The sequence below is a fragment of the Talpa occidentalis genome, unplaced genomic scaffold, assembly GCF_014898055.3.
Source record: "Talpa occidentalis isolate TD23 unplaced genomic scaffold, MPIMG_talOcc4v2.1 talOcc4.14, whole genome shotgun sequence".
Taxonomy (NCBI): domain Eukaryota; kingdom Metazoa; phylum Chordata; class Mammalia; order Eulipotyphla; family Talpidae; genus Talpa; species Talpa occidentalis.
The window spans coordinates 10,747,253-10,770,258 of record NW_023601433.1 but is presented as its reverse complement, the minus strand read 5'-3'; the positions used below and the strand labels follow the sequence as shown (position 1 = coordinate 10,770,258).

At 50.5% G+C, this 23,006-nt stretch overlaps 1 protein-coding gene across 2 annotated transcripts in view; it reads left to right on the top strand.

The window, feature by feature from the left end:
• The window catches only part of IGF1R (insulin like growth factor 1 receptor), a 270,309-nt gene that overhangs the window by 36,297 nt on the left and 211,006 nt on the right, over positions 1–23,006 (top strand). For both annotated transcript variants that reach the window (XM_054694759.1, XM_054694758.1), the window contains exon 2: positions 9,906–10,451. In XM_054694759.1, coding sequence (XP_054550734.1) covers positions 9,906–10,451 — 546 coding nt within the window. The remainder of the gene's footprint in view (positions 1–9,905; positions 10,452–23,006) is intronic.

Sequence of the window (23,006 nt, the reverse complement as noted above, 5' to 3'; positions counted from 1 at the left end):
GAAACCTACTTGAGAGTGAAGCTTTTGGTGGGTGCAGGATTCATGGGAACCTGGAGTGAGGAGCGGGAGGTGGCAGGTGGCACGAAACCGTGACCCACGTATGTGAGCCTCCATCCCTCGGGAGATGGTGCATGTGCAGGGGCAGCTGGAGGTGGGGAGACTGGGCTTCCTGTCTTTACTTCCGACCCCCTTCTGCCATGGTTTGTGAATAAAACCAAGAATTAGCTGTTCTACATCAACAGTGTAGGTGGCCACTGTGGCACCAGCCCAAGCGTCTCGATGGCAGATGAGGTCAGAAGTGGTGGTTTCCCCTCTTGACACCTGGGTGGACATGTAAACGGAGCAGAAAAGACTCCCACAGAGTCATTACCAGTAAATGAAATCAGGCTTACACAATCTCTAAAGTCTGCCACGCCACCGAAATCTATTGTACCTCTATAGTGGCCCAGTCTGATTTCAACATCCTACCGTGTGCCCTCACAAGTAGTTTGACTCCTTCACTCTGCATTGTCGAGCTGGGTTCTGTGTCCACCGCCCTCTCTGGGTTACATAGATCCCAGCCAGCCCGCCTCTGTGGGGACCTTGAAGGCTCGGTTTCGGCATCTGCGTCTCATGTGGTGGACCTCAGTGTCCTGCATCTCCTGGCTGCCGTGGGTGTGCCCCCCATCCATTCTCTTCTCTTTTCAGTGTGGAGGCTAACTCCTATCTGCATTACAGCTGTGTTTGCAACAGCCAAGCTGTGGGAATAACCTGAATGCCCCATGGCAGATGAGTGGGTCGGGGAGATGTGGTATATATGAACAATGGAATACTACTCAGCCATAAAAAGGCGAATCTTGTCATTTTCAACAACATGGATGAAACTGGAAGAGATTATGCCAAGTAGAATACATCAGAAGGAGAAAGAAAATTACCAGATAATCTCATTCATGTAGAATATAAAGAAACAAACCAAAGGGACGAAACCAAGACAAACGCAAACTGAGGTTGCCAGAGAGGGAGACTGGATGGTTAGGGGGAAATGAAAGAAGGTCAAGTTGGGTGATGGGTTTTTTTTCCCTTCGAGTTTTATTGATTTGCCAATCGTTTACACAGTGAAACAGTTTGAGGAGTACAATGCCACACCTTCACATGAGCACATGCTTCATTCACCTTCCCCCAAAGCCAATGCTGGGACACCAACCTCCCACATCCTCTCCTCTGTGATGGAGGGTCCCTGGTGCTTGGAGGTGTGGTGTGGTGATATACATCAAAAGAGGTGTGAACGTGTACCCCTAAATCATTCACAGTGTTGCAAACCAATGTTACCTCCATAAAATGAACAGTTAAAATAAAAAAAATAAGTGTGGAGGCAGAAACCCAGTTTTGGGGTCCCTGCCTCTGGCACATTACTCCACGAAGTCTCCCTTAGTCTAGTCTAAGACGGCCTGACTTTTTTGGCAGCCACAACGCCCCATCATCACATACAGAAATTACATCCAATTACATCGCCTAAGTCTTTTTCACACCTCCCACATTTGTGCATTTCTTTTTTTGCACCCAAGTGTCCAAATAACATTATTTCCTCTCTCATTGCAATTCCAATCTGTTGATCTTTTTAGCTCTTGACTCTGTCATCCAATGTTCTTTGCCATCTCTCCTGGAAACTTGTCATCCTTGAATTAGATAAACATTTTATCTGAGCCATCAAGGAATCGATAAAGATGTTGAAACATACAGGACTGAGAAAGAACCCTGTGGCCTTCTTGTAGCCCCTTCTTTGGGCTGTTCATTAATCAGCACTTTGGAGGACAAGTCCCACACTTACCAGCTATTCAAATGAAGTTCATGTGCTTCACCTTGTCGATAAGCATAGGGTGAGATGCTTAACAAGGCACTGTAGACAAAGCCTGGTATTCCCGCAGTCGACTGATTTTAAAACCAAGAAGAGAGACATCTAGAAATCCCAAGCTGTGGTGGTTTATGATCGTTTATGGTTTTATGACATTAATCTGCTGATGCGTTTTTCTTTTGCTGCTTTGGTTGCTGCAGCTGCTAGAGATAGAGAGGGGGTGTCACTCCTGGAGGAGGGGGTGTCGGGCTGTTATCTGGAGCAGATCAGGATCGAACTGCTTGGGGGAAAGGTGTTCTGGGGTCCTTTTGTGGAGCCACATCTGGGGGGGGGGGTTGCTGGTTTTACACATCCTCTCCTACCAGGTTGCTGGCAGTTGCTTCTATGGAGTTGCTGCCCAGGCTGGTGGGTGGACACCCCTGTGGTGAAATCCTCAGCACTAGAGGTACAGCATGGCCCCGTGAAGGAGTCAGTAAGGCCATTGGCCTCTATACTCAGATAAGCCCAGAGTAAAACAATGACCTCTGGGTAACTGGGGATGAGGTGAATCTGGGAGTGTTCCAGCAGAAAAGTAAGTGCAGGAGTGGCAGAAGACAAAAAGGCCTTTACAGGAGTGGGAGTGATGACTTAGGGGAAGGCAGGAGATGAAGTGGGGTGACCGATCCTTTTCTTACTCATCCCACCACGTTATACAAGGTGAACGCTGGCTGGAGGGAGCAATCTGCCAGCACCCGAAGTTAGAAAGTCGATGAAACGGGGTGACTTCTGTCCTTGCACCATATCAGGTGGGGAGCTCCAGCCATAGTCTATTTTGCAGAGGTGGTTGGTTGCGTGTGGGGTTTTAGCTTCAGTCATTTGATAGAGAAGAGCAGGCAGATGCCACCTGTCCGACCACTTACGCCTGCTTTGTGTGTTCAGTACCCTGTTTCCCTGGGGAGTCTGTGCAGGGCTTGTGTGATCCGTGCCCCGAAGCTGAGCTGAGTGCACACCCAAGCCCATGCCTGGCCTGTGGCATTTCTAAATGCCCCAGCCCATCTGTGGCTAAACCTACTTCCTTCCAGCTGGACTCTTCTCGGTCCGGACGGGGGAGGGGACGGGCTGCGTGGCCTGTCTTCAGCTGTCCGTGTATCCTGGTGTGACCCACCAGGATGGAATAAAATGCAGCAGTGTTTCTCCTCTGCTTTCTAAAATCATGGGAAACACATAAAAAATTTACACATATAAAATATATAAAATTCACATATAAAATTCACCATCAGAACCGTTTTCAAGTGTGCAACTCAAGTGCAGTCCTACTGTTGTGCAACCCATCTCTAGACCTCTTTGCATCTTGCAGAACTGAAACTGTGTACCTTTGAAACAGCAACCTCCATTCCCCCCCCACCCCATGCTCCTACCCTACCCCCTGAAACTGCTGTTCTGTTTCCTTTCTCTGATGGCTCCAGGTGGTGGTAGACTCATAATGTCTGTCCTTTTGTGATTGGCTTAGCTCACTTAGCATAATGTCCTCAAGGTTCATCCATGGGGTAGCATGTGTCAGCATTTCCTTCCTTTTCAAGGCCATATAATATTCCATTGTGTGCATAGACTGAATTTTGTCTATTTGTCTATGGACAATTGATAGCTCTACCTCCACCACTGCGAACGCTGGCGTGTGGTCCCCTGTGTTCCTGGCTGCTGCCCACCTCTGGAACACTCATTCCTGAATGTTGTGTTTTATGCTAGCCATGCCCTGGCCCCTCAGTGCTTGTTCCTTCCCATGGCTTTGTGAGTGCTCAGGTGGGTGAGGGCTGGGCTTGCCCTGGGCATTTTCAGTGCCTTCTGTTCCATGCCTCTGTCTGTCCTCCTGGCAGTCCTCGCTTCTGCCTGTTCTTGCTCAGACCTGGCCCTCCATATCTTCTCCACTGCTGAAATGCCCCTCCCGGGCCCAGTGTCACGCAGTCCATGCTGATGAGAGCAGCCCATGGGCTTGCTGAGCACACTTCCTTCTCGAAGCTCCTGCTCTGTGTAGTTTTGAGGCCATATTTGCTTGTCTCGATGCCTCCCTTTCTGGACCCCTGAATGTGGCGGTCCCTTCATGCTTTTTGTCTGATGGTTCTCTGGGGTAGGTTCAAGTTCACCCCTCTGGCATCTGGCCTTCTTTATCTGTGGGTGCATGAAGCCCTAGGTGCTGACTCTGTTGGGGTTACTGCAGATGAGCCAGGGGTCTGCCCTGGGGGGTGTGGCGTGGGGTGGCTGGGGCCCATCAGTGGTGGCTGCTCCATGAAGGCAGGAGTTGCCTTCACGTTTGTTGTGTTCACTGCTCACCTCTGGGTACCTGGCAAGTGCTTATTATGAACATGTGGTAGGTGTTTCACAAGTGTCTGTTGGAAGAATGAAGGAATTCAGCCCCAAACCACTTCCGAGGAAACGGAGAGGCACAGAGCAATACGTGACCCACGTCTGGCCAAGGGTTGGGTGGTTAGCGATGGAATCTGAGTTACCTGGCCCCTGAGTACTAACTAGTCCCGCACCTTCCCCTCTAGCCAGCCCCCAGATCAGCTAAAAAGTCCAGCAGTTCAAGGGACTGATCTTTCAACCCCACATCCGTGGAGAATCGGCTGGGGGAACAGACGAGTGGAATTTCTACCCTGATTATCAGCTTGTGGAGATAACTGGCTTGATGGAAAGAGGACAGGCCACTTGAGGAAACTGGGGCATTCGTAGGGCGAAGAAAAATACTTTCAAAATGAGGTTGTGAACTCTTAACTGGAGCGATGCGGTGTGATCTGCACAACCGTCGGGGAGGTGGGACTGGGTCACAGGCCCCACAGCTCAGGTGTGCCTGGTCCTGGCACAAAGCAGAGCAAGGGGTGCAGCGGGGGTGGGGGTGGGGCGGTAAGAGAAGGCAGAGGATGCTTGTGGCCCTAGCCTGGCACCCCCACCTGCACCTCCTGGGGGTCTGGAGCCCCATTTGCTGACTTCTTGGAGTCACTGTTGGGAGGTGCAGGCTTTGCACGGTGGGTGGGGGTGAGGAACCTCTTCCCTCTGGAACCCCTCTCTCTGGGGAGACCTAGCGGTGAGGCCCTCGCGGATCTGAGTGGGTGGCAGTGGGTGGGTTTAGCCAAGGGAATCCAGTCCTCATGTGCTGCTTCATCAAAAAGGCAAGAAGTGGTCATCAGAACTGGGGATAATTAGAAAGGATTAAAGGCTCTTAGAAGGTGCTTTTAAAATATCGAGACTTAGAATATTGAACTTTTGATATGGTAAGATCAGAAAGGAACTTGGAATCATGGTCAGATGGAGCCACGTCCTTTTTATGAGGGCCCAGGGAAACAGCTGTGGAAGCCAGGACGGCTTTATTCTGCACCAATCTGTCTGGCTCTAAGGGCTTTAAGTGGTGGGGACCGAGGGGCTGTGTTCCCGCCAGTCTTTGAATATTTCCCCTTCCCCACCCTCGGCAGCATGTAAACACTCACCCATCTTTGTAAGTTCTTTGCCACATCGCAGCGCTCAGATCTCCATGGTATGCAGATGGGCTTTTGCATCGTTTGTATTGCATGATAGAGACGCTTCTTAGCGGGGCAGTGAAGAAAAACCTGCAGCACAAAAGTTACACCTAATTTTGAATCTCTGCTCCCGGCCTCGCCGGTGCAGTGCCATCACTTATGTTCTCCGGATGGCCTTTGCGGTGATGGAGTGTGGCTGCTGGGGGGACTGCTGTCTGCAGGAGAGATGAATGTGCATATACAATGTAAACACATTCCCATTGACACACCAAGATAAAAGGCTTAGCATGAACTGCGCCTGTTTACACTTACACAGAAAAGTCTACTGTAACAAACGCCGGAGTGTCAGTCGTGTTTATTATCATAACATTGTCCTTTTCTCCCTTCTCTGACTTTCTGGTGAGCTGCAGTCTACTGCGGAAGAGGGCAGGAAGGAGCCCTCATCAGAGCAACGGAGGAGGTTTTTTCAACCACACGGGAAGGGCTCGAGGTCCAGCAGCCCCTGGGGGACGAGCAAGGCAGCACCTCCACCCCAGTTTCTTCTGCTTTGCTGTGCTTTATGCATCCTTTCCGTGGGTCACTTGGGGGATTTTCTGGTGGAGTAAAGTCAGATTAAAGACCCACATGGGCAGGTTTTACCTGCATTACACTGCACAGGTGGTGGGTGGGGAGGGCAGACACAGGTGAGAGGGGAAAGGACTGTGTCACAGGGCAGTGGTTCCTCAGGGTGGGTCCAGACCAGCAGGATAGGCAAGACCAGGGCACTTATTAGAAATGCAAACTTTCCCCTCCCCCAAGCTCTGTGTTTTAATAGGCCTCTGAGTGTTCCTTAATGGGCCAGGGGTTTTGAAGATTGTCCACAGTGAAGTTGACCTCCCAAGCACTAAGTTCGGTCCACTTTCTGGTGTCTGTCCTGCCTTTGCTCTCGTTCAGCTCTCAGCCACCCAGGCTGTACCCCTGGGGTTCCCTGACACTGCCAGTCACCTCCAGATGTGTGCTCCTCCCTCTGTTGCATAAAGACAAAATGCAATAGAAAAGAATTTTAATAGAGTTAGTGTGCAACAGCAAAACACCCCAAATTACCCATCCCCTCATGAGCAAATGCCTGACCAAACAGGGTTGGCTCAAAGTAGGGCCACTGAGGCCTGAAATCCTGCCCCAAGTCTTAAGGCACCTTCTGGTGGGGAACCATGGGAAAGGTGCAGACAGGGCCAGGCAAGTCTGGAAGGAAAAGAACAAAATCAAAGAACAAGTTAAGGCTGCCATTGTCAGTGTCCCCATAGGCCTTTCACCCACATCTCTTCCAGTGTCCCCCAAGTCCATGGTGCGAGTACAAGGCTAAGAAGCAGTGCAGCTTCTTCTCCACATGTCTCTGCCCCACACGTCTCCTCCAAGTATCCTCTTCCCAAGTCCTTTTTAACTCCCACTTGCTCAGCTCCACCCTTCATTAGGTGGGGCAGGGAATATGGAACCTCCTCTTTCTGGATTACACTGTTACAGAGTGAGAATTAGAAGGTGGGGAGCGAACATGTCCCCTTGAGAGTACCCCAGGATTTATGCTGTGTGATCGCCATTTTCCTGTTTCTGAGACCTCAAGTTTGTGTTTAAAATTGAACATCTAAGAAGGCTGTCCCTGCATGTCTTATATAATTCTTTCAGATGCCTAGATGTGCAGCGTTCGGGGGGATTTCTCAGGCAAATGCTTTTCATACACATTTTCCTTAGGGATTTTTTCCTCATACGTCGTTTGTTGATGTCATCCACTGAAGTCCTTAGGACAGAAATTCCACCTTTTGATGTTTAAAAAAAAATACCTGTGAGTTTACTGAGAACAGTGCTCCTTTCAACTGAAAAGACTATTTGGTGTGTTATCTCTGAGGGAGTAAGACCTGCTGCCCCTGGAGGCCGGGTCTTCCTCCTCTGCTACTGCCTCCCTTCCTGGTGCCCCCCGCCACCCCCTTGCAGGGCCAACCCTCAATCTGATTTGGGTTCCTGGCCGCTGCCAGGCCCACTGGCCTGCCTTCCAGCTGTGTTCTTTCCTCCTGCTTCCCTCGCCTTCATTTCCACAAGCTTCCATGAGTCTTTAGGGGCCAGTCCGAGATCTTGCATTCCAAGGCCGTCCCTGAAGTCTCCTAGTGTTTCACATATCTGTTGCTTTGAAAAGGGAGAACCGATATTTTGCAACTTCCTTTTGGCCATCAGGGGTAGCCAGGGTGTGCCTCCCAACCTCCGTGCCTGGATTGTTTTACGGCACCAGTGAAGCGTGTTGCATTCCCTTTTCTGTTTGTGGCTTGGGCCTCTTGAACACTGGGCTATCGTTCGTGGCCCAAGTGGGTTTGCCTTTTTTAGCTCCTATCACAAAAACGCCCAGAGACACCCACAGTGTCACTCCCTGAACCCAACTAGCTGGGGGCCTGGTTTCGCCTGGCACTCTGTAGCTTGGGCTTGTCATGTTCTCAGAACTAAGAGGGTAGTTCCTTCCTACTCCTGTTCCTTTCTTCTGTAGAAGGGAGGACATGTCCAGTGAGGAGGTAGCTTCTGCCAGGGAGCACTGCCAGTTCTGACTCAGTTGCTTGGCTCCTGTTAACTGAATGGTCTACACTGGCCACGGAGGGGAGCCAGGAGGCCGAGGGAAGCTGATTCTTCCCTAGCATAGGTGGTTTAAATCCACACAAAAAGTTAGCAAACCTCAGTTCTGAGTCTTTTTCTTAAATTTAATATATTTTATTTTATATAATTCTTACATCATTTTTCGTTTTTGCACAATGTATGCATTTTCGTTTTGGTTATATTTCCCCATACAATTCCCACCCCTCTTATTTTGACCCTAATCCCTCCTCTTTCCCCGACCCCACGTAGTGTGTCTCTGGTTTATAGTTGCTTGTTGATTTTGATTTTTACTTTATTATAATTAGTCTTTTTCCTGGTCCTTTTTTTAGGTTTTCTAGATTCCTGCTATGAGTGAGACCATCCGGTATTTTTCTTTTTCTTTCTGGCTTATTTCACTGAGCATGATCCCTTCCAGCTCCATCCAGGTTGCTGCAAATGGCATGAGTTTATCTTTTTTGATTGCTGAGTAATATTCCATGGTGTATATGTACCACATCTTCTTGATCCAGTCATCTATTTTTGGGCATTTGGGTTCTGAGTCTTAATGTTCTTTCACTTGGAACTGAAATGTTTGGCCTGGTGGCAGTGACGGCAAAGTCAGTGCAAGACGACGTGGTGATATGTGGATGCTGTGTGTGTGGTCCCGTGTAAGAGGATGTGGTGTGATCGGGTGTGGCATGTTGAATGCGACGATACACTGAATTCTTCAAAGACCATTTCTCATTTAAGAGCAAACTAACATACATAATTGATGATGATGTAGAAGGGGGAATCCGCCTTTTTCAGCTGGGCCTGGGAGGCTGCTGTACAGAAGATAAAGACCTCACATGATTATTGTTGGGGAGCAGAGCCACTGTCTGGATTCCTACTACTCTGGTGGCATGGGTCTGAAAGACACCTGTGTGCTCCTCTCCTGCTTAGGTTGACTGACCTGGAGAACTGGGCTCCAGGCGGGCACATCTGGTCTCATTCACTGAGGCAACTCTGTGCCCACACATTAGGCATGGGCAACCCAGCAGAAAACAGGTAACACGAGTCACATGGCCAGTGTCCTCACTTTCAGACTTGCAGAGTGCTGTGGAATAATGAAGCAGAGACACTAGGGGGTTTGGGGATAGTCATGCTCAGCTGTTAGGCATGGCTGGGAGGAGATGCCATTTGAGGGGAGATGTAGGACCATCCATTTACTTGGTAAAATGTTCATGTCTGGCAAAGAAAGAGTATTTGTGGACATTATACTGTTACTGTCTGATTTCCTTTACCTCAAATTATCCTGAGAGAAAGAATCCTTGGCACAAATAGGTTAACAGTGGTTATCTTTGGATGGTGAAATTGTTGATAATTTTTGCTCTCTTTGCTCTCTGCTTAGCCAGCCTTTCTGCATGAAGCGTGCTGTCCTAATAAAACTAGGAGTTGTGCGTCTCTTGTTCCTATAACTCACATGTTCATCTTGTCCCGGGAAGGCTGTTACACCTGCAGTCATGCAGTGCTGGAGAGGATGAGAGGCCGCTGGCACAGGCCAGGGGATCTTGCTTCCTGTGTCCCTCCCTCCTAGGGCAGGTGACTGTCCTACAGTGTAGACTTTACTGCGTGGTGTCCTGCAGGCTGGACGTAGCAGTCAGCACTGATACTTGACCACTGAGCCGTTTGCTCAGGCATTGGCGACTGGCATTGTGCAGAAGGGAAGGGGATTGTGGAACCTGTCAGGCCACCCCAAGTGCACTGCAGTGGCCCTTACTACTCCAGGCTGTGGTTTGCTTGATCGGGGATGGCACCTGGCCTGGAGCAGGTGACAGCCAACTGGTTAGTGACCCAGAAGGTCAACCTGAGTCTCGGTGAAGAATAGAGCCTGATTTCCTCAGTCAGTCCTATAGGTTTCCCGAAAACTGACCAAACAGTGGGGTGGAAAATAGGGTTAAGAATGATTTCCTTGTAACTCAGACATGTCCCGCTCTTGCTCTCTTGTTTCCCTTCAGTCTGCGGTCCAGGCATCGACATCCGGAACGACTACCAGCAGCTGAAGCGCCTGGAGAACTGCACGGTGATCGAGGGCTACCTGCACATCCTGCTCATCTCCAAGGCGGAGGACTACCGCAGCTACCGCTTCCCCAAGCTCACCGTCATCACCGAGTACTTGCTGCTCTTCCGCGTGGCTGGCCTCGAGAGCCTGGGCGACCTCTTCCCCAACCTCACGGTCATCCGCGGCTGGAAGCTCTTCTACAACTACGCCCTGGTCATCTTCGAGATGACCAATCTCAAGGATATTGGGCTTTACAACCTGAGGAACATAACTCGGGGGGCCATCAGGATTGAGAAAAATGCTGACCTCTGTTACCTCTCCACGGTGGACTGGTCCCTGATCCTGGACGCAGTTTCCAACAACTACATCGTGGGGAACAAGCCCCAGAAGGAATGTGGGGACCTGTGCCCGGGGACGATGGAGGAGAAGCCGATGTGTGAGAAGACCACCATCAACAACGAGTACAACTACCGCTGCTGGACCACAAACCGCTGCCAGAAAAGTAAGAACGCCGCTGACCGCCATGGGCCTCTGCTTCTGTCCTTTCTCCTCCTCTGCCTTGCCCTCCCTCCCCCTCCTTGAATGGACAGGCGAGGCGGGCGGGGTCCGGTCATATTGCATTTAGGACAAGGTGCACCTGCTGTGTAGAAGTGGGGGTCTTGGCTGGATTTCTTTTGTGTCGGGGAATTTGGGGGGTGCTGCTGTCAAGACCATTCAGCTCACACATACTAGAAATGATCCACCCCGCTTCCAGGCCAAAAGCTTGCTGACCCTCAGCTTTGATTTCCTGATGAGGGGTGACCTGGTGTGCTTGCCTTAGTGGCCGGGGCCTGCGGATGTATCCGCTCTTCATCCTTTGTGTGCAAAGATATTTTTTGGTACAGCAGGACTTCTTAGCCTGAATGCACTTGGAAGGTAGTTTGAATAAAGGAAAAGTAGAAAGCTAATTTGTACCCCTTGACAGTGGCAACCTCTACTCTGCCCTCATCCTTGGGATGATGTTTAGCTAGGTGCCCTAGGTCCCAAGGGGGAGAGTGCTAGACAAGTTGCCAGGGGTCCCAGGGTCAGGCTGTCCTTGCAGGTAGCGTGGAGCAGGGTGCCTTTGTACACCTGGATTCCGCCTCCTTCCTGTCATACCTTTAAACCAACAGGTTGGATATAGCTCATGAAATCATTTATTGACAGAGCTCTGAAATGTATTTGGTGCTCTTGGGGCATCTGGTGATGCTCTTTTGAAGCTTCTCATTTATTTACCTGCACTATGCTTAATTTGCCCCCGCTTATAACTGAATTCTTGCTGTATTGTGATCAGTGCCTTCGGAACCACGTGCTTGGTATGAAATTGTGACTTTGGGCCCTTGCATTTCTACTTTCAGCAATGTGTAGGGAGGTGTATTGTCCTGGAAGCTCCCCCGCACTGGCTACAAGTCAGCGTGGAGGCTCTCAATAGCTATGAGTTAATGGTTGGCCCCACTAAAGACCCAAGGAGCCCCATACTAACCAGTCATGAAGAGCCATGATACCTCAAACTGGTAGACCTGCCCCAGCCGTGAAGTGTATGAAAGAAGTGAATCAAAGCCCAGACCCCATAGGTAGCTGCAGTTTATTTCCCTTCTACCAGGTGGAGGCAGGAAAAAGGACCCATCCTTCTAGGCTCTGAGACAGCCCATGGGAAAGGCTAGGTGCTTCTAAGCTCTGTATCCTTACACTGGGCAGTTGATTAGTGAGGAGAGGGGTCCCCCCTAGGCTGCAGCCAGTAACCCCAAGGAGCTGAGAGCACCGGCAGGCCACCTGAAGATCCCTGTGGGCTTGGGTTGGAGGGAGGTACAGTGCTACAGTCACACGTGTGAGTGATTAAAACTGTCATGGTTTGAGAAAACAGCGACATGCATTTGTAGGTAGTTTTGACATTTGAACATTTTATTTCAAAGGAGAAAGGCGTCCTCAATGTCGAGGCATCCTGGTGAAGTGGGAAGACAGTGGGTGAGGGATCAGAGGTCAAGGTGACCTTGGGCCAGCCCGCCCTGCTGGGCTTCTTGGGATTCTGTAGCATGCTCCTCAGGGCAGGCTCGTTTTATTCTCCAGTGGTGAGCAAACGCGTGTGCAAAGGTGTTTTGAAAACCTATTAGCGCTGTGTAAAGGAGGGGTTGGTTGAAAAGCCAGAGATGGGCAGGTTGGGCAGCTGCTCAGTAGATGCTTACTTTGGTCTCCCTGGAATCTTGGCCGTTTCTGACCAGCTCTTGTTGGAGAAGCCCAGGGCTGGGAGGAGGCCTGAGTTCTGGGTCCAAGTCCAGTAGCCGTGACTGGAAGGATGCGAGTAATTAAAATCGCCAGGCCCTCTTCATCTGCAAAACAGGATAGACCGTGCCTTCCTCACAGGACTGTTGGAAGATTAAGGGAGAAAGTGAATCAGCACCGTGTAAAGGGAGTGGCAGGTGTAAGCTGGGCCTTAGCTGGACCTGCTTCCCCAGGGCTGCACCCACAGCCTTCTCTTCAGCCACATGTGTCAGCCCTGCTGTGTGTGTGTGTGAGTGTGTGAGCATGAGTGTGTGTATGAGTGTGAGTGTGTGTGTGAGAGAGAGACAGACACACAGAGAGAGATTTCACGATAGAGTATCCATTTAAAGTTAGTAACAGCATTCAGGGAAATTGCTTCCTTCACCTTGTCCTGAAAACTCACGCACAGGTAGGTTTCTTGGAGATTTTCCCATTGATCTGGAACTCTTTCCCCTTGTTGCGGTTCCTGTGGGGACTGCCCCAGCCAGGGTGGTAGCCACTAGCCATGCGTGCCTGGTGGAGTCCTTGAGCTGTGGCCTGTCTGAACTGAGACCGGGTCTAGTGTAAACTGCACACTGGATTTTGAAGATATAGCATTTGGGGGCTGGGGGCATGAGCTAGTGCTTTAATATTTTTTATATTGATTACCTGTTGGCGTGACAATGTTTTTGGAACTATTCAATTAAGTAAAATGTAGCATTAAAATTAATTCCACCTGTTTCTTTTTCATTTCGTAAACCTGAAATGACAGACGTGACTTGTAGTCAGTATCTCTTGGGGATGCTGCCTTAGAGCATCCTTCCCAGGCGTGGTTTCTTGCTTTATCATCTCTCTGGCTGAGTACCAGGGTGCCAGCATGTTGCTGTATCTTTCTCGCCTGAACTCTTAGGCATCATCCCAGGTGCCAGGTGAAGGGCGTGGAGTCCAGACAGGGTGTCTGCCTCAAGGTCACTCCTAGATGGCCCTTTGCAAAGAGTAAGCCTAGAAGAATCCCACTCAGATATTTCTCACCCAGCTGGCTACAGAAGTGGGAAGAACATCTGGAGAGATACCTCAAGTCATGGTGTGTGTGAAATTTTTGACATAATGGAGAAACACTCAATTACCCGGTGCTGACACGCCGCCTTCACTCCTTGCTCTCCGCCTGGCAGGCAGCTTCGAGACAGCCTCGTGCAGGAAATTACTATTCCAGGGTTCTCCGCACACTTTCGTATTTCTCTGTTCGCTCGTGATTTGAGAGGTGGTTTTATGCAGGCTTGAGCTATTCCTAAAACAGTTGGTTGACTCTTGAAAAATGGTGCACAGCTTTTTCCTTTCAGTAAAAATATTCCTGTTTGGCGTCCTGATGTTTCTCGAGCTTGCACACTCCTTGCTTGCCTCGGACATCCCTTCTGATTCTCCTGTCACTACAGATGTTTCCTTTCGGGCTCCTTCCCCTGGGGTCTCGCCTTTAAGAGCTTCCTTCACTGTCCTTGTTTCCCTAGAACCTCTCACCCACAGCTGCTCCGTGGGCTTTTCTGTGTCTCTGGTTTCTGCACACTGTCTCCAGCCCCGTGATGTTTGTGGGCTGAGATCCCTGTACCTCTCTCATCCAGACGACCCTGGGCATTTCCGTGCTGATGACCTGCCCTGTCTCCACTCCCCGCCCCTTGCTCCCCACGTCTTCCCTCTCTGCATGGACAGCTTTCTTGTGTCCCTGCCCCCCGTTTGGCTTCTGGGGGTCATTTGCATATGTGTTGTCTCATCTGCCCTCCTGTTCTCCCCTTTGCCTGGCCAGTGACATGCCTCCCTGCAGCCACCCCCTTCTCCACCTCTGCTGCCTGAAATCCTTGCTCCCCAGAGCACTGTCCCCCAAACTGTCTCCAGCTCTTTGCTGGCAGAGAGGATGAGCCTGGGATGTCAGAGAGGACCAAGGCCGAGGATGGTGGAGAAGAACAGAAATCCTCTTCAAGATCGCAATGAGGCCTGGCGCTGGCCATTGCGTTGTGGGCAGCAGGAACTGGGGAAATCCTCTCTGAGTACCTGTCGTGCCCCTGCCACCCATGAACTTGTCTAAATTTTACCTGGTCTTATTTTCCTAAGGACTTTCTGGTACTTGATTTCAAGTATAATAATAAAAAAAAAAATCCCGAGCTTTACTGCTGAACATAGTCTCCAAGTATCTTCTAGTCCGTCATGATGAACAGTCTGGTGTCGATGTTTATCCCAGTTGCCCATGAGAGGCCTGGTCTCTGCCAGGAGCTGCAGGAGGGCGGCAGCCTGGCTGTGCTGGGAGCTGATGTTGCTGGGGGTGCAGCCTTATTTCACTACAGGGGCACAGGCTGGGGTCAGCAGTCCCGGAGCGGGTGGCTTCGCCTGCCTTCAAAAGGAACAGACAGGAAAATGGCAGATGGGTGCCCTTGAGTGACAGAAGGGAAACCTCTTGCTGCCACCTCACTGATGGGACCAAGGCAGGTGGTAAAAAAAAAGACAAACTCCCCTAGTTTCCCCCCACCGCCATGGCTTGTGTTCTTGTTCTCAAATACCCTGACAAGCACAGCATTGGTGTGGGGAGTGGAAATATACCCCAGCCTTCATTTCTTATGGGCTCCTTCCTCATTTTCTTCCAGATTGTTCCTTCTGGTCTGCCAGATAAAAGTGGGGGGATTTGTTTCAGCATGTGTACCTCCCCTTATGGATTGAGATGAGGTGGGGCGCACATTTTCTCTACCCTGAGACCCCACCCATGTAATGTGCAGTTTTCTTTTCCCATCTTTTTTTTTTTTTAAGATTAATTTTTATTTATGCATATAAGAGCTGGGGTATAGACCGGAGGTGTGGGGTAGGGGGTGTGAGAGGATTCACCAGAGATAGAGTGGGGAGCAGAACAGGTGGATCTACTGAAATACACTGCTGAGGGGAGCAGTGGGTGAGACAGGAGAGGTCTGCTGCACCATGTGGGTAGCTCCCTGGCCGGGGATGGAACTTGTGCTGCAGTGGCTGCGGATAGCTTCATAGTGCTTGCACCACCAGGGAGGCCCCATTTTTTTCATCTTAACGTTTTTCCTTCTTTGTTTAAATTTTAAGCTACCCATGAGGAATAGTTCTCTCCGGAAAATGCTGTGTGTTCGCTGTCAGGGTCTCATATGCCACTGCACACTGTGAGGGTGGATCATGTGGACACCTGTGTTTCAAGTGGGGCAGAGACAGGCCTGTGGATCCTGGAGGTGAAGACAGTCAGTAGAGCTCGGCTCTGGCTTTGTGTTGTTGTTGGTAGGAACTTGTCTGTATTCCCCTGGAAGGCCCCTGCTCCGGTCAGCTGCTCCCAGTGTGGGGGTGATCTTTATTTAGAAGGGGGGGTCACATGCCCCTGGGCCTCATTCTATGCCTTTTATAGTCAAGCATGGAGATCACATTCTGTTCTCCCTGACTGTAGACCCTTGTTAGCAAGATGGTGAAGCAGTGTGTGTCCGTGTGTGTGTGATGCCTCTTAGCCTGCCCCACCTCTCAGGTCACAGGCCTCAGACCCCAAAGGCTTTGATATTGGCTAGTTGTCACCTAACTAAGGTGTCATGCTCTTGGGATCCTTTCAGAAGTTTATTTTTTAATAGGGATCTCACATTAGAGACCGAGAAGCTTTCAGAATGACCCTCCTAGAGTGATTTTTTGCAATTCTAGGTATTCAGACAATTTCTAGAGTCCCTTCAAATCTCACCGGTTAAGCCTACTTGTCAGACCATTCTGGTTTCTTCTTGCTCCTAAAAAGCCCCTTTCTTTTGTTGAGTTAGTATTTCTCTCTCTTTCTTCTTGTGTGTATGCCCGTGTGACATTCTCAACTAGAGTGGGATGACGTGGGGCATGTGGGCTTGTGGCTAATCTTGTCCTGGATTGCATTGCTCAACTGGAGTGCATGGGGGGTGTGGGGTGGGGGGGGCTCAAAAGTTGGTTTGGCTTACGGTGGAGCTGAAAGCCATGACTTGGAAACCTGCCTCCTTCTAGTCTGTGCTGTGCCCCAGGGACTTAGTGGTAGTAGGCAGGTCCCTGAGCACTAGCCTAGGATGGAAAGCCACTTGTCAAGGATAGCCAAGGTGTTCCAGGAGATGGTGAGCAATTGACATGATCTTGCTGTGACACAGGGGATCTTAAACAGAGCAGGCACCTGTTATCACCGTGCATACCCGGGCAATCAGGGTTTTAGAAACTTAGAGGTCTTTTATGTGGAGAAAGGAATGCCAGGTGGAAATCCAAAGGCCACCCTAAATCCAAAACCCATTCTGGGCACTGGTCTCATTCTGACACTGGCTCACACGTGAGTGAGAGCTGGGCTTTCGTCTACTTCCCACAACCCTGCTCCTTGGTCTTTGGGAAAGTGTCAGCAGCTCATCACAGCACCCTGGTCCTGGGGAGCTGCATTATGGGAGCAAGTAGAGGAGCAGAGCAGGTCATTTTGCGGGGGAGCAAGTTGTCATCTGAGGTCAGGGAGTGAGAAGGGCTTCCGGGGCGAGTGGGAGGGAAGAGTTGAGCGGCAAGGAAGGTGACATGATGCTCCTGCAGGGTCAGCTCCCAAACTGTCTGCAGTTCTCCGGGGTCATGGGACAGACCGGGACCTCTCGCCTGAGCTCCCCATGGTATCCGTCCCCAGTAATATTATGGGGTCTGTCATGTGCCCACCACACTCTGACCCGGCTTCAGGCCTGTTCAGGTGGCCTCACCGCCCCGCAAGGCGTGGCTCTCCCAGTGGGCCTTCATGGTACGTTACCACTGACATTTGCAAGAATGTATAATTTTCTAAAAAGTGGCATGCATGTTTTTTATAAACTATATTCCAGTGGGACAAGTGGTGTCTCATAGCAGGGGTATAAGACAGTCAGTGAGTTGGGAGAAGGGTAGCTGTTAGCCTCAGGCGTTCCCAGGGGCAGGGACGAGACTGCCAGGCATTGTCCATCCGTGAGACAGGGCTGAGCAGGAACAGAACTGGTCAGTCACCAGTCTGCACAGCACCCAGTAGGTCCTCGGTGAGTGGACCTCATTTTAAAAATAAGTAACCGAAACCATGTAAGAGCTGCCCACCAAGATCATCTGAAATTCTGAGCTTTAAGCTAGGTTGACCCCAGTGGATGTTAGCACCCTGTCTTAAATTGCCTTTCTCTATTGCTTTTTCTAAACTGCAGACACTCAGTGATCATAAATAGCAGGGCATGGTGTAGGAGGGGCTCTTGCTAATTTAATCCAAATTGTTCAAATTCTTGTGTATGCTCAGATAAGCCGTATCTTTAAAGACCATTCTGTGAGGTTCATCCGTCTCCATTGGGCCGGCCAGTGGGGCCACTGTAGTTCCGTGTAAACTGTTTCGTTGGTTATCAAACCCTCTGAATTTATTCAGCCTGTGAGCTGGGTGTGGGGAAGAATCTAAGAAATAACAACAAGGTTCTTGTTTGAGACGATGTTAAATACTATCTTTTTAAAATGGGTGTTTTTTCATTTTTGTTAAAGTGGTTGCAGGGTGGGCACACTTTTTGACTTTTTGATAAGAAGAGCAAGGATGTGTCTTTTCATCTGCGACAACTCTTGGTTTCTTATAGTAAAGGTAGCCCAGCATCTGCTCCGGGCTGGGGCACAGGCTTGGTCATTCTAAACTTTGGGTCATAGTGTGTGTGTGTGTGTTTGTGTGTGTGTGTTCTTATGTGCGAGCATGCAAACACACAAACACACAAACACACCCCACTTTGTTCTCCCACCCTGCTCCTCCCTCTGTTTTGTTTTGCTTTACCCCCAGTGCAGGAAACAAACTCCAGCTCGCTCTGTCCTCCTGTGGCTCTTTCCTTCCTACCAGGGGATCAGGTGGGTGGAGGAACACTGTGCAGGAATGTCAGGCCCTCTCCCGGAAGCCTGGCTTCTGTTTCATCTCAGGCTTGAACAAAAGTGGCTTTTTGTTTCTTTCCCTGGTCACAAACAACCACCCCACCCCCTTCTCCTTTCTTGGTGCCGTTTTTCACGGAATCCCAGTGGGATGGGAACAGAGGCAGAGTGTGTGGGGGCTATGGCCGGATGCGCCCAGCCTCATATGTGTAGAAAAGCTGTGCAGACTGATCCAGCCTGTAGCTCGCTACCTCTGATTTCTTTCCCCAAGTCCTAAGGAAGGGATTTGGAATGAGTTTGTGAGGTTGTGCTTGTTGGAGGCCATGCTGGCAGGACCGTGGCTGCAGAGCTTGGCTGCCCTGCGTGTAGGAGCTGAGCTGAGAGTGGCCCCCTGGACGGGGCTGCTGGCCCTGGGCCGTGTGCCGCCTGCGCCGGGGCCCCTGGGGAGGAGGGCCCAGCTGCACCGCACGTACATCTGCCCTTGGCAGCAGATCCATGAACCCAGGCTGCCGTTCTGGATTTCCGGATAGATGCAAAGTGCTTGGATGGTTTTTAGCAGCTGCTGAAGCCAGGGAGTGGGACTTAGTAGTGAAAAGAGGTGGGGAATAAAGCAGCAAAAGCTTGCAATAACAAAATGCCAAGATGAATGTTGAAATTATTAGAAATATTTCCTGGGCAGTTGTAGTGTGTGAATGAGAATTTTCCCCCTGAAGGTATTCATGGTCATACAGAGGCAGATGGAAACTTGTCAGATCCCTCCGTCCAGAAAAGGCGGGCATTGTTCCTGGGGTTGCAACTTAGAGTGATGTTTCTGTTCTGATGTCTTGACCTCGGCATGGCCCCTTCTGCTTTGCTAAGTGGATGGTATTGTGAGGTGCTTAGACTGCTCCTCACTTGGGTGATAGGGTAATATTTTTGTTCTCCTCCTTGGTGAACTTGAAATGATTGGATTATTTTGGAATGCACTGATACTTCTTTTAGAAGCTTTTGAACAGCCGTGACAAAGAAGCTTTAGAACAGGTTGGAGCAACGTTGCAGAAAATTTCTCGCGTGCTTTCTTCCCTTCCCCAGGAAAGCGAAGTCATCAGTCTCGTGAGTTCCCTGGCACACCTGGGTCACACCGTCCTGCTGATTCGGTCCAGGTGACACGGTATCTGTCGTCTCGCGAGATCACTTCATTTCTTTCTCCAGCATCCACCCCCGTCCTGGCCGTGCCTTCCTGTTCGTTGCAGGAGTCGAGGATCGGGATCGAAGGACCTTGACATCATCGTCGCTTATGAATGGCATTCTGAGAATGTGTAATTTTCTCAGAAGAATGCTTCTTTGGCTCAACAAACATTTCTTGTTGGTTGAGAAAAAAGCCTCCTCTTAGAAAGTCTGTGGGAGATGGTCAATTCGGAGAAGGGTGAACTCTTCTGGGGGTGTTGAAACTAAGCAGTGTTACTGCTAGACAGCGGATACACACGGCGACTTCCATCTTGGGGGAAATTTGTCTTCCGGGACGGATCATGACCAGGCACCCACGTGATGGCCGCTCTTGGTGCCTGGCTGTGCCCGCTGCATCTTAACTCAGGAGAAACCTTTTGGCTGCAGCCACAGACCCCCTGAACTTTATGTTGACATGTGGAGGCCAGGGGGCCTCGGACCCTCAGTTTGATTGGGTGCCACAGGGTGGGCGATACTGCTTATCTGGGTATCTGCAGCTCTTGTTGGGCACTGTTCCCTAATCCATGCAAAGCCTCAGAGTACAGATAAAGAGGCCCTGAAGATGTGTGAGAAGGGATTAAGTGGTTGTAGGGGGGAAATGCTAATTGCGAGGATGTCCAGACCCCGCTTCAGCTAATAAATAAAAGGTGAATGAATGTTTCTTGTGAATGGTTTAGTGCGAGTTCGTTCAGGGTCTGTTTTCGTAAACAAGCCTGGTGCTCATTGCATTTTGAAAAGCAGAAAGCTTGGAATTCACATGCCGGCTCTGCGGCCGCCCGTGACTCCCATATTGGGCGCCTCCACCGTATCAGAATAAGTGCAGACGCCCCATGAGTGCCTCCCACCTCTGAAGCCAGGCTGGGCGATCAGATGGCAGGAGGGGGATAGCCCAGCCTCACGATCAGATGGGGTTCATGAAAATTGTGCTCATAATCCTCATGGTTTATTGCAGAACACGCCTCCTCCAGTCTCCCAACTCCTATCTCCTTATCTTTGACCCAAGTGAGTCCTGAATTTCCCTTGCACTCTGATTCAGTGTTTAAGAGGATGGTGCTGGGGCTGAGGATGGGTGTGCTGAACCTGGCTTGAGAATGAAAACAGACCTTCAAGCCTTGCAGTGCCATGAAGCCCCCGCCTCTCCTGGAGCAGAGAATGTTCCAGGCCTGGATGGGTTCTAGAGGGCGGGCTGTGCACTCCAGGACATGGCTGTGATTCACTGGGCTCCTACCAGCCCACTGAGTGATGGCAGATGTGGGATAGGCTGGCAGAGCGTCTCAGCGATGGGGTAGAAGAAAGGAGGAGTGGCCAGTGTAGGAAATCCAGGTGGGATCGTGTTAAATCTTGTGTCTTTGAAGTGACTTTTGCTGGTCTGACTTTTGCTGTTCCCGAGGTGAATTATTCATAGTACTTTGAGAAACACCAGTGTAATGCGATTATGTTGAATGAATTTAAATTCATTTAAATCATTCTTTTCAACTCAAGGAAGGGTTGCCTCATCTAGAATCTGAGCAAGCTGATCGCCCAGCAGGAGTTTCCTGCCATCCTGACCAGTGATTGATCTCCCTCTGGACACTGCTGAGGCGCTTTGGACTCAGAGCACGTTTGGAATAATCAAAGTGGATTTGAAATACTTTCTTGGTTGTTTGAGAGTTGGGTGTGTTTTCTTGTGCACAGTCATCTCGTTGTGTATGCGCAGGGGGTTTCAGCTGCAGCAGACTGCTGAGGCCACGCTCTCTGTGATCCCTGCTTCACCACTGTCCCCTGCTCTGCAAGTCCCTTGCTTGATTCACACCCTCTCTTCCATGAGCCCCCCCAGATCTCCTGGACGGAGGGCTCACATACCTTCAGGTCGTACTTGAGCTGGTACCGTGTCCGCCATGTTCTTGGGTCAGTGAACGCTTCTCTATCGTCTTCCGTGGTTTCAGAAGGTCTTGTTTACTCCTCACCTGTCCCTTTCTCCAAATAGATGAAAAGCCAGCTGCAGGTTAGGACTTGTGCCCTGTGTATACCTTTTGGTTCTCCACCCTCTCAGCTAGAGGGAGGCTGATGTTGTGCACAGCTCATTCCTCCTACCTCCCACTGGGTTGACCCTGCCCAGAGCGAGAGCGCCTGAGGGGTGTCTTGCTGGCAGTGCAGATGAGGGTGGGGGGCTGGGCTCAGGTGAGGGAGGGGAAGTACCTGGCGCTGGAAGAGAGTGTGATTTATTCCTCAGTCTTGGGGAAGTGGGAGGGTGAGTTCCACTCTTGGCCCTGTCTAGTCCCAGCCCTAACAGGTGCCACGAGACTTTCATAAAGGGATTTTATAAAAGGGTTTTCTGATGAGCAGAGTAGCTGTAGCAGGAATGAACAAACCAGCTAAATATCAGTGGAGCTGAAGCAGTCTAGTTTGTTTCCCTCTGCTGAGGTCTAAATGATCTCAGGTCCCCTGTTGCTCCCTACCTTTCCTGTGAATACCAATCTAGTGTCACTGTGAAGTGACTGAGAAGGTCTGTGTTGCTCCTGGGGCCGGGGAGGAGGTCTGTGTTTCCTGTGTAGGTTTCACGTTGGTTACTTGGGCGAAGCGCCCGTTGTCCCTCCAGTCAGCCTGTTTTGTGTGAGTCCCGTCCTGGACAGTGTGAGAGGACAGAAACCTAGTTTTGTCACGAGAGATCAAAGCATGTGACATTCCCAGAGAGAAGAAACTTGTGTTTTGTGATGGGGGCGTGACCCTCCACAAGCTTTGCCCAGAGGAGAGGCAGCTCGTGTTCAGAGCGGGCACGGGGGAGAGGCTGCCCCTGTGCGCTCCAGGCCTTTCATCAAGGATGCTCACCGCGCCCCGTGCCTTGTGCCCAGCCTTGTGTGCACAGCCTCGGCCGCGAATGGGCGCCGCTCCAGAACCTTGCCAGGTATATGGAATGTGCAGCATATTATAATTTCATAAAAATGAAAGTCTGATGGTGGTTAAGGTCCCAACAGCAGCCCCTGCCCCCACCCTGACTGGCTTAGATGCTGACAACTCCCCATAGCCATCTTAGGTTCTGTGGGAAAAAGACTCGTGCTCATTCCAGAAGGTGGTGCCTTGGGGCCTCCCTGGTTGTGCAGGGGTAAAAGACAGCACTATCAAGCTCTCCCCAGCCACTGCAGCATGAGTTTGATTCCCTGGCCGGCCATGGAGGTGACCCACATGGCACAGCAGACCTCTCCTGTGTTGCCTACTGCTCCCCTCAGCAGTGTATTTCAATATATCTGCCTTTTCTGCTCCCCACTCTGTCTCTGGTGAATCCTCTCACCCACTCCCAGCACCTCTGGCCTACACCCCAGTTCTTGTATGCATAAATAAGTAAATTTAAACAAAAAAAGAAGGTGGTGCCTTTGCTGTCTGGTGGATGAGGCAGGGGTGGTGGTGAGAAGTTGTTACATGCTTCTAAATATCTGAATTAAAGAAAAAAAGCTCTCTCTGAGCCCTTATACTTCCCTGATGTTCAGGTGTGGGGGAACAAAGACATTCCCTTTGCGGGGGGCTGTGGGTGGAAAGAGGAACGAGGACCCAGATCTCCCCGCTTCTTGCTGGTCCGGGTGGGAGGATGCTAAATTGAATCTGGAACACGTCCACCAGGGGTCTGTGGAGGTAAGAAGAAAGAGACGATGTAATTCCTGCCTTTGATGGACAGGAGCTGGTTTCTGGGTGGCAGAATTGTGGTTCATTACTCACGGCGGGGGTTTTTATCAAGCGCGGACTTGTGGCCCGCATCTGGGCT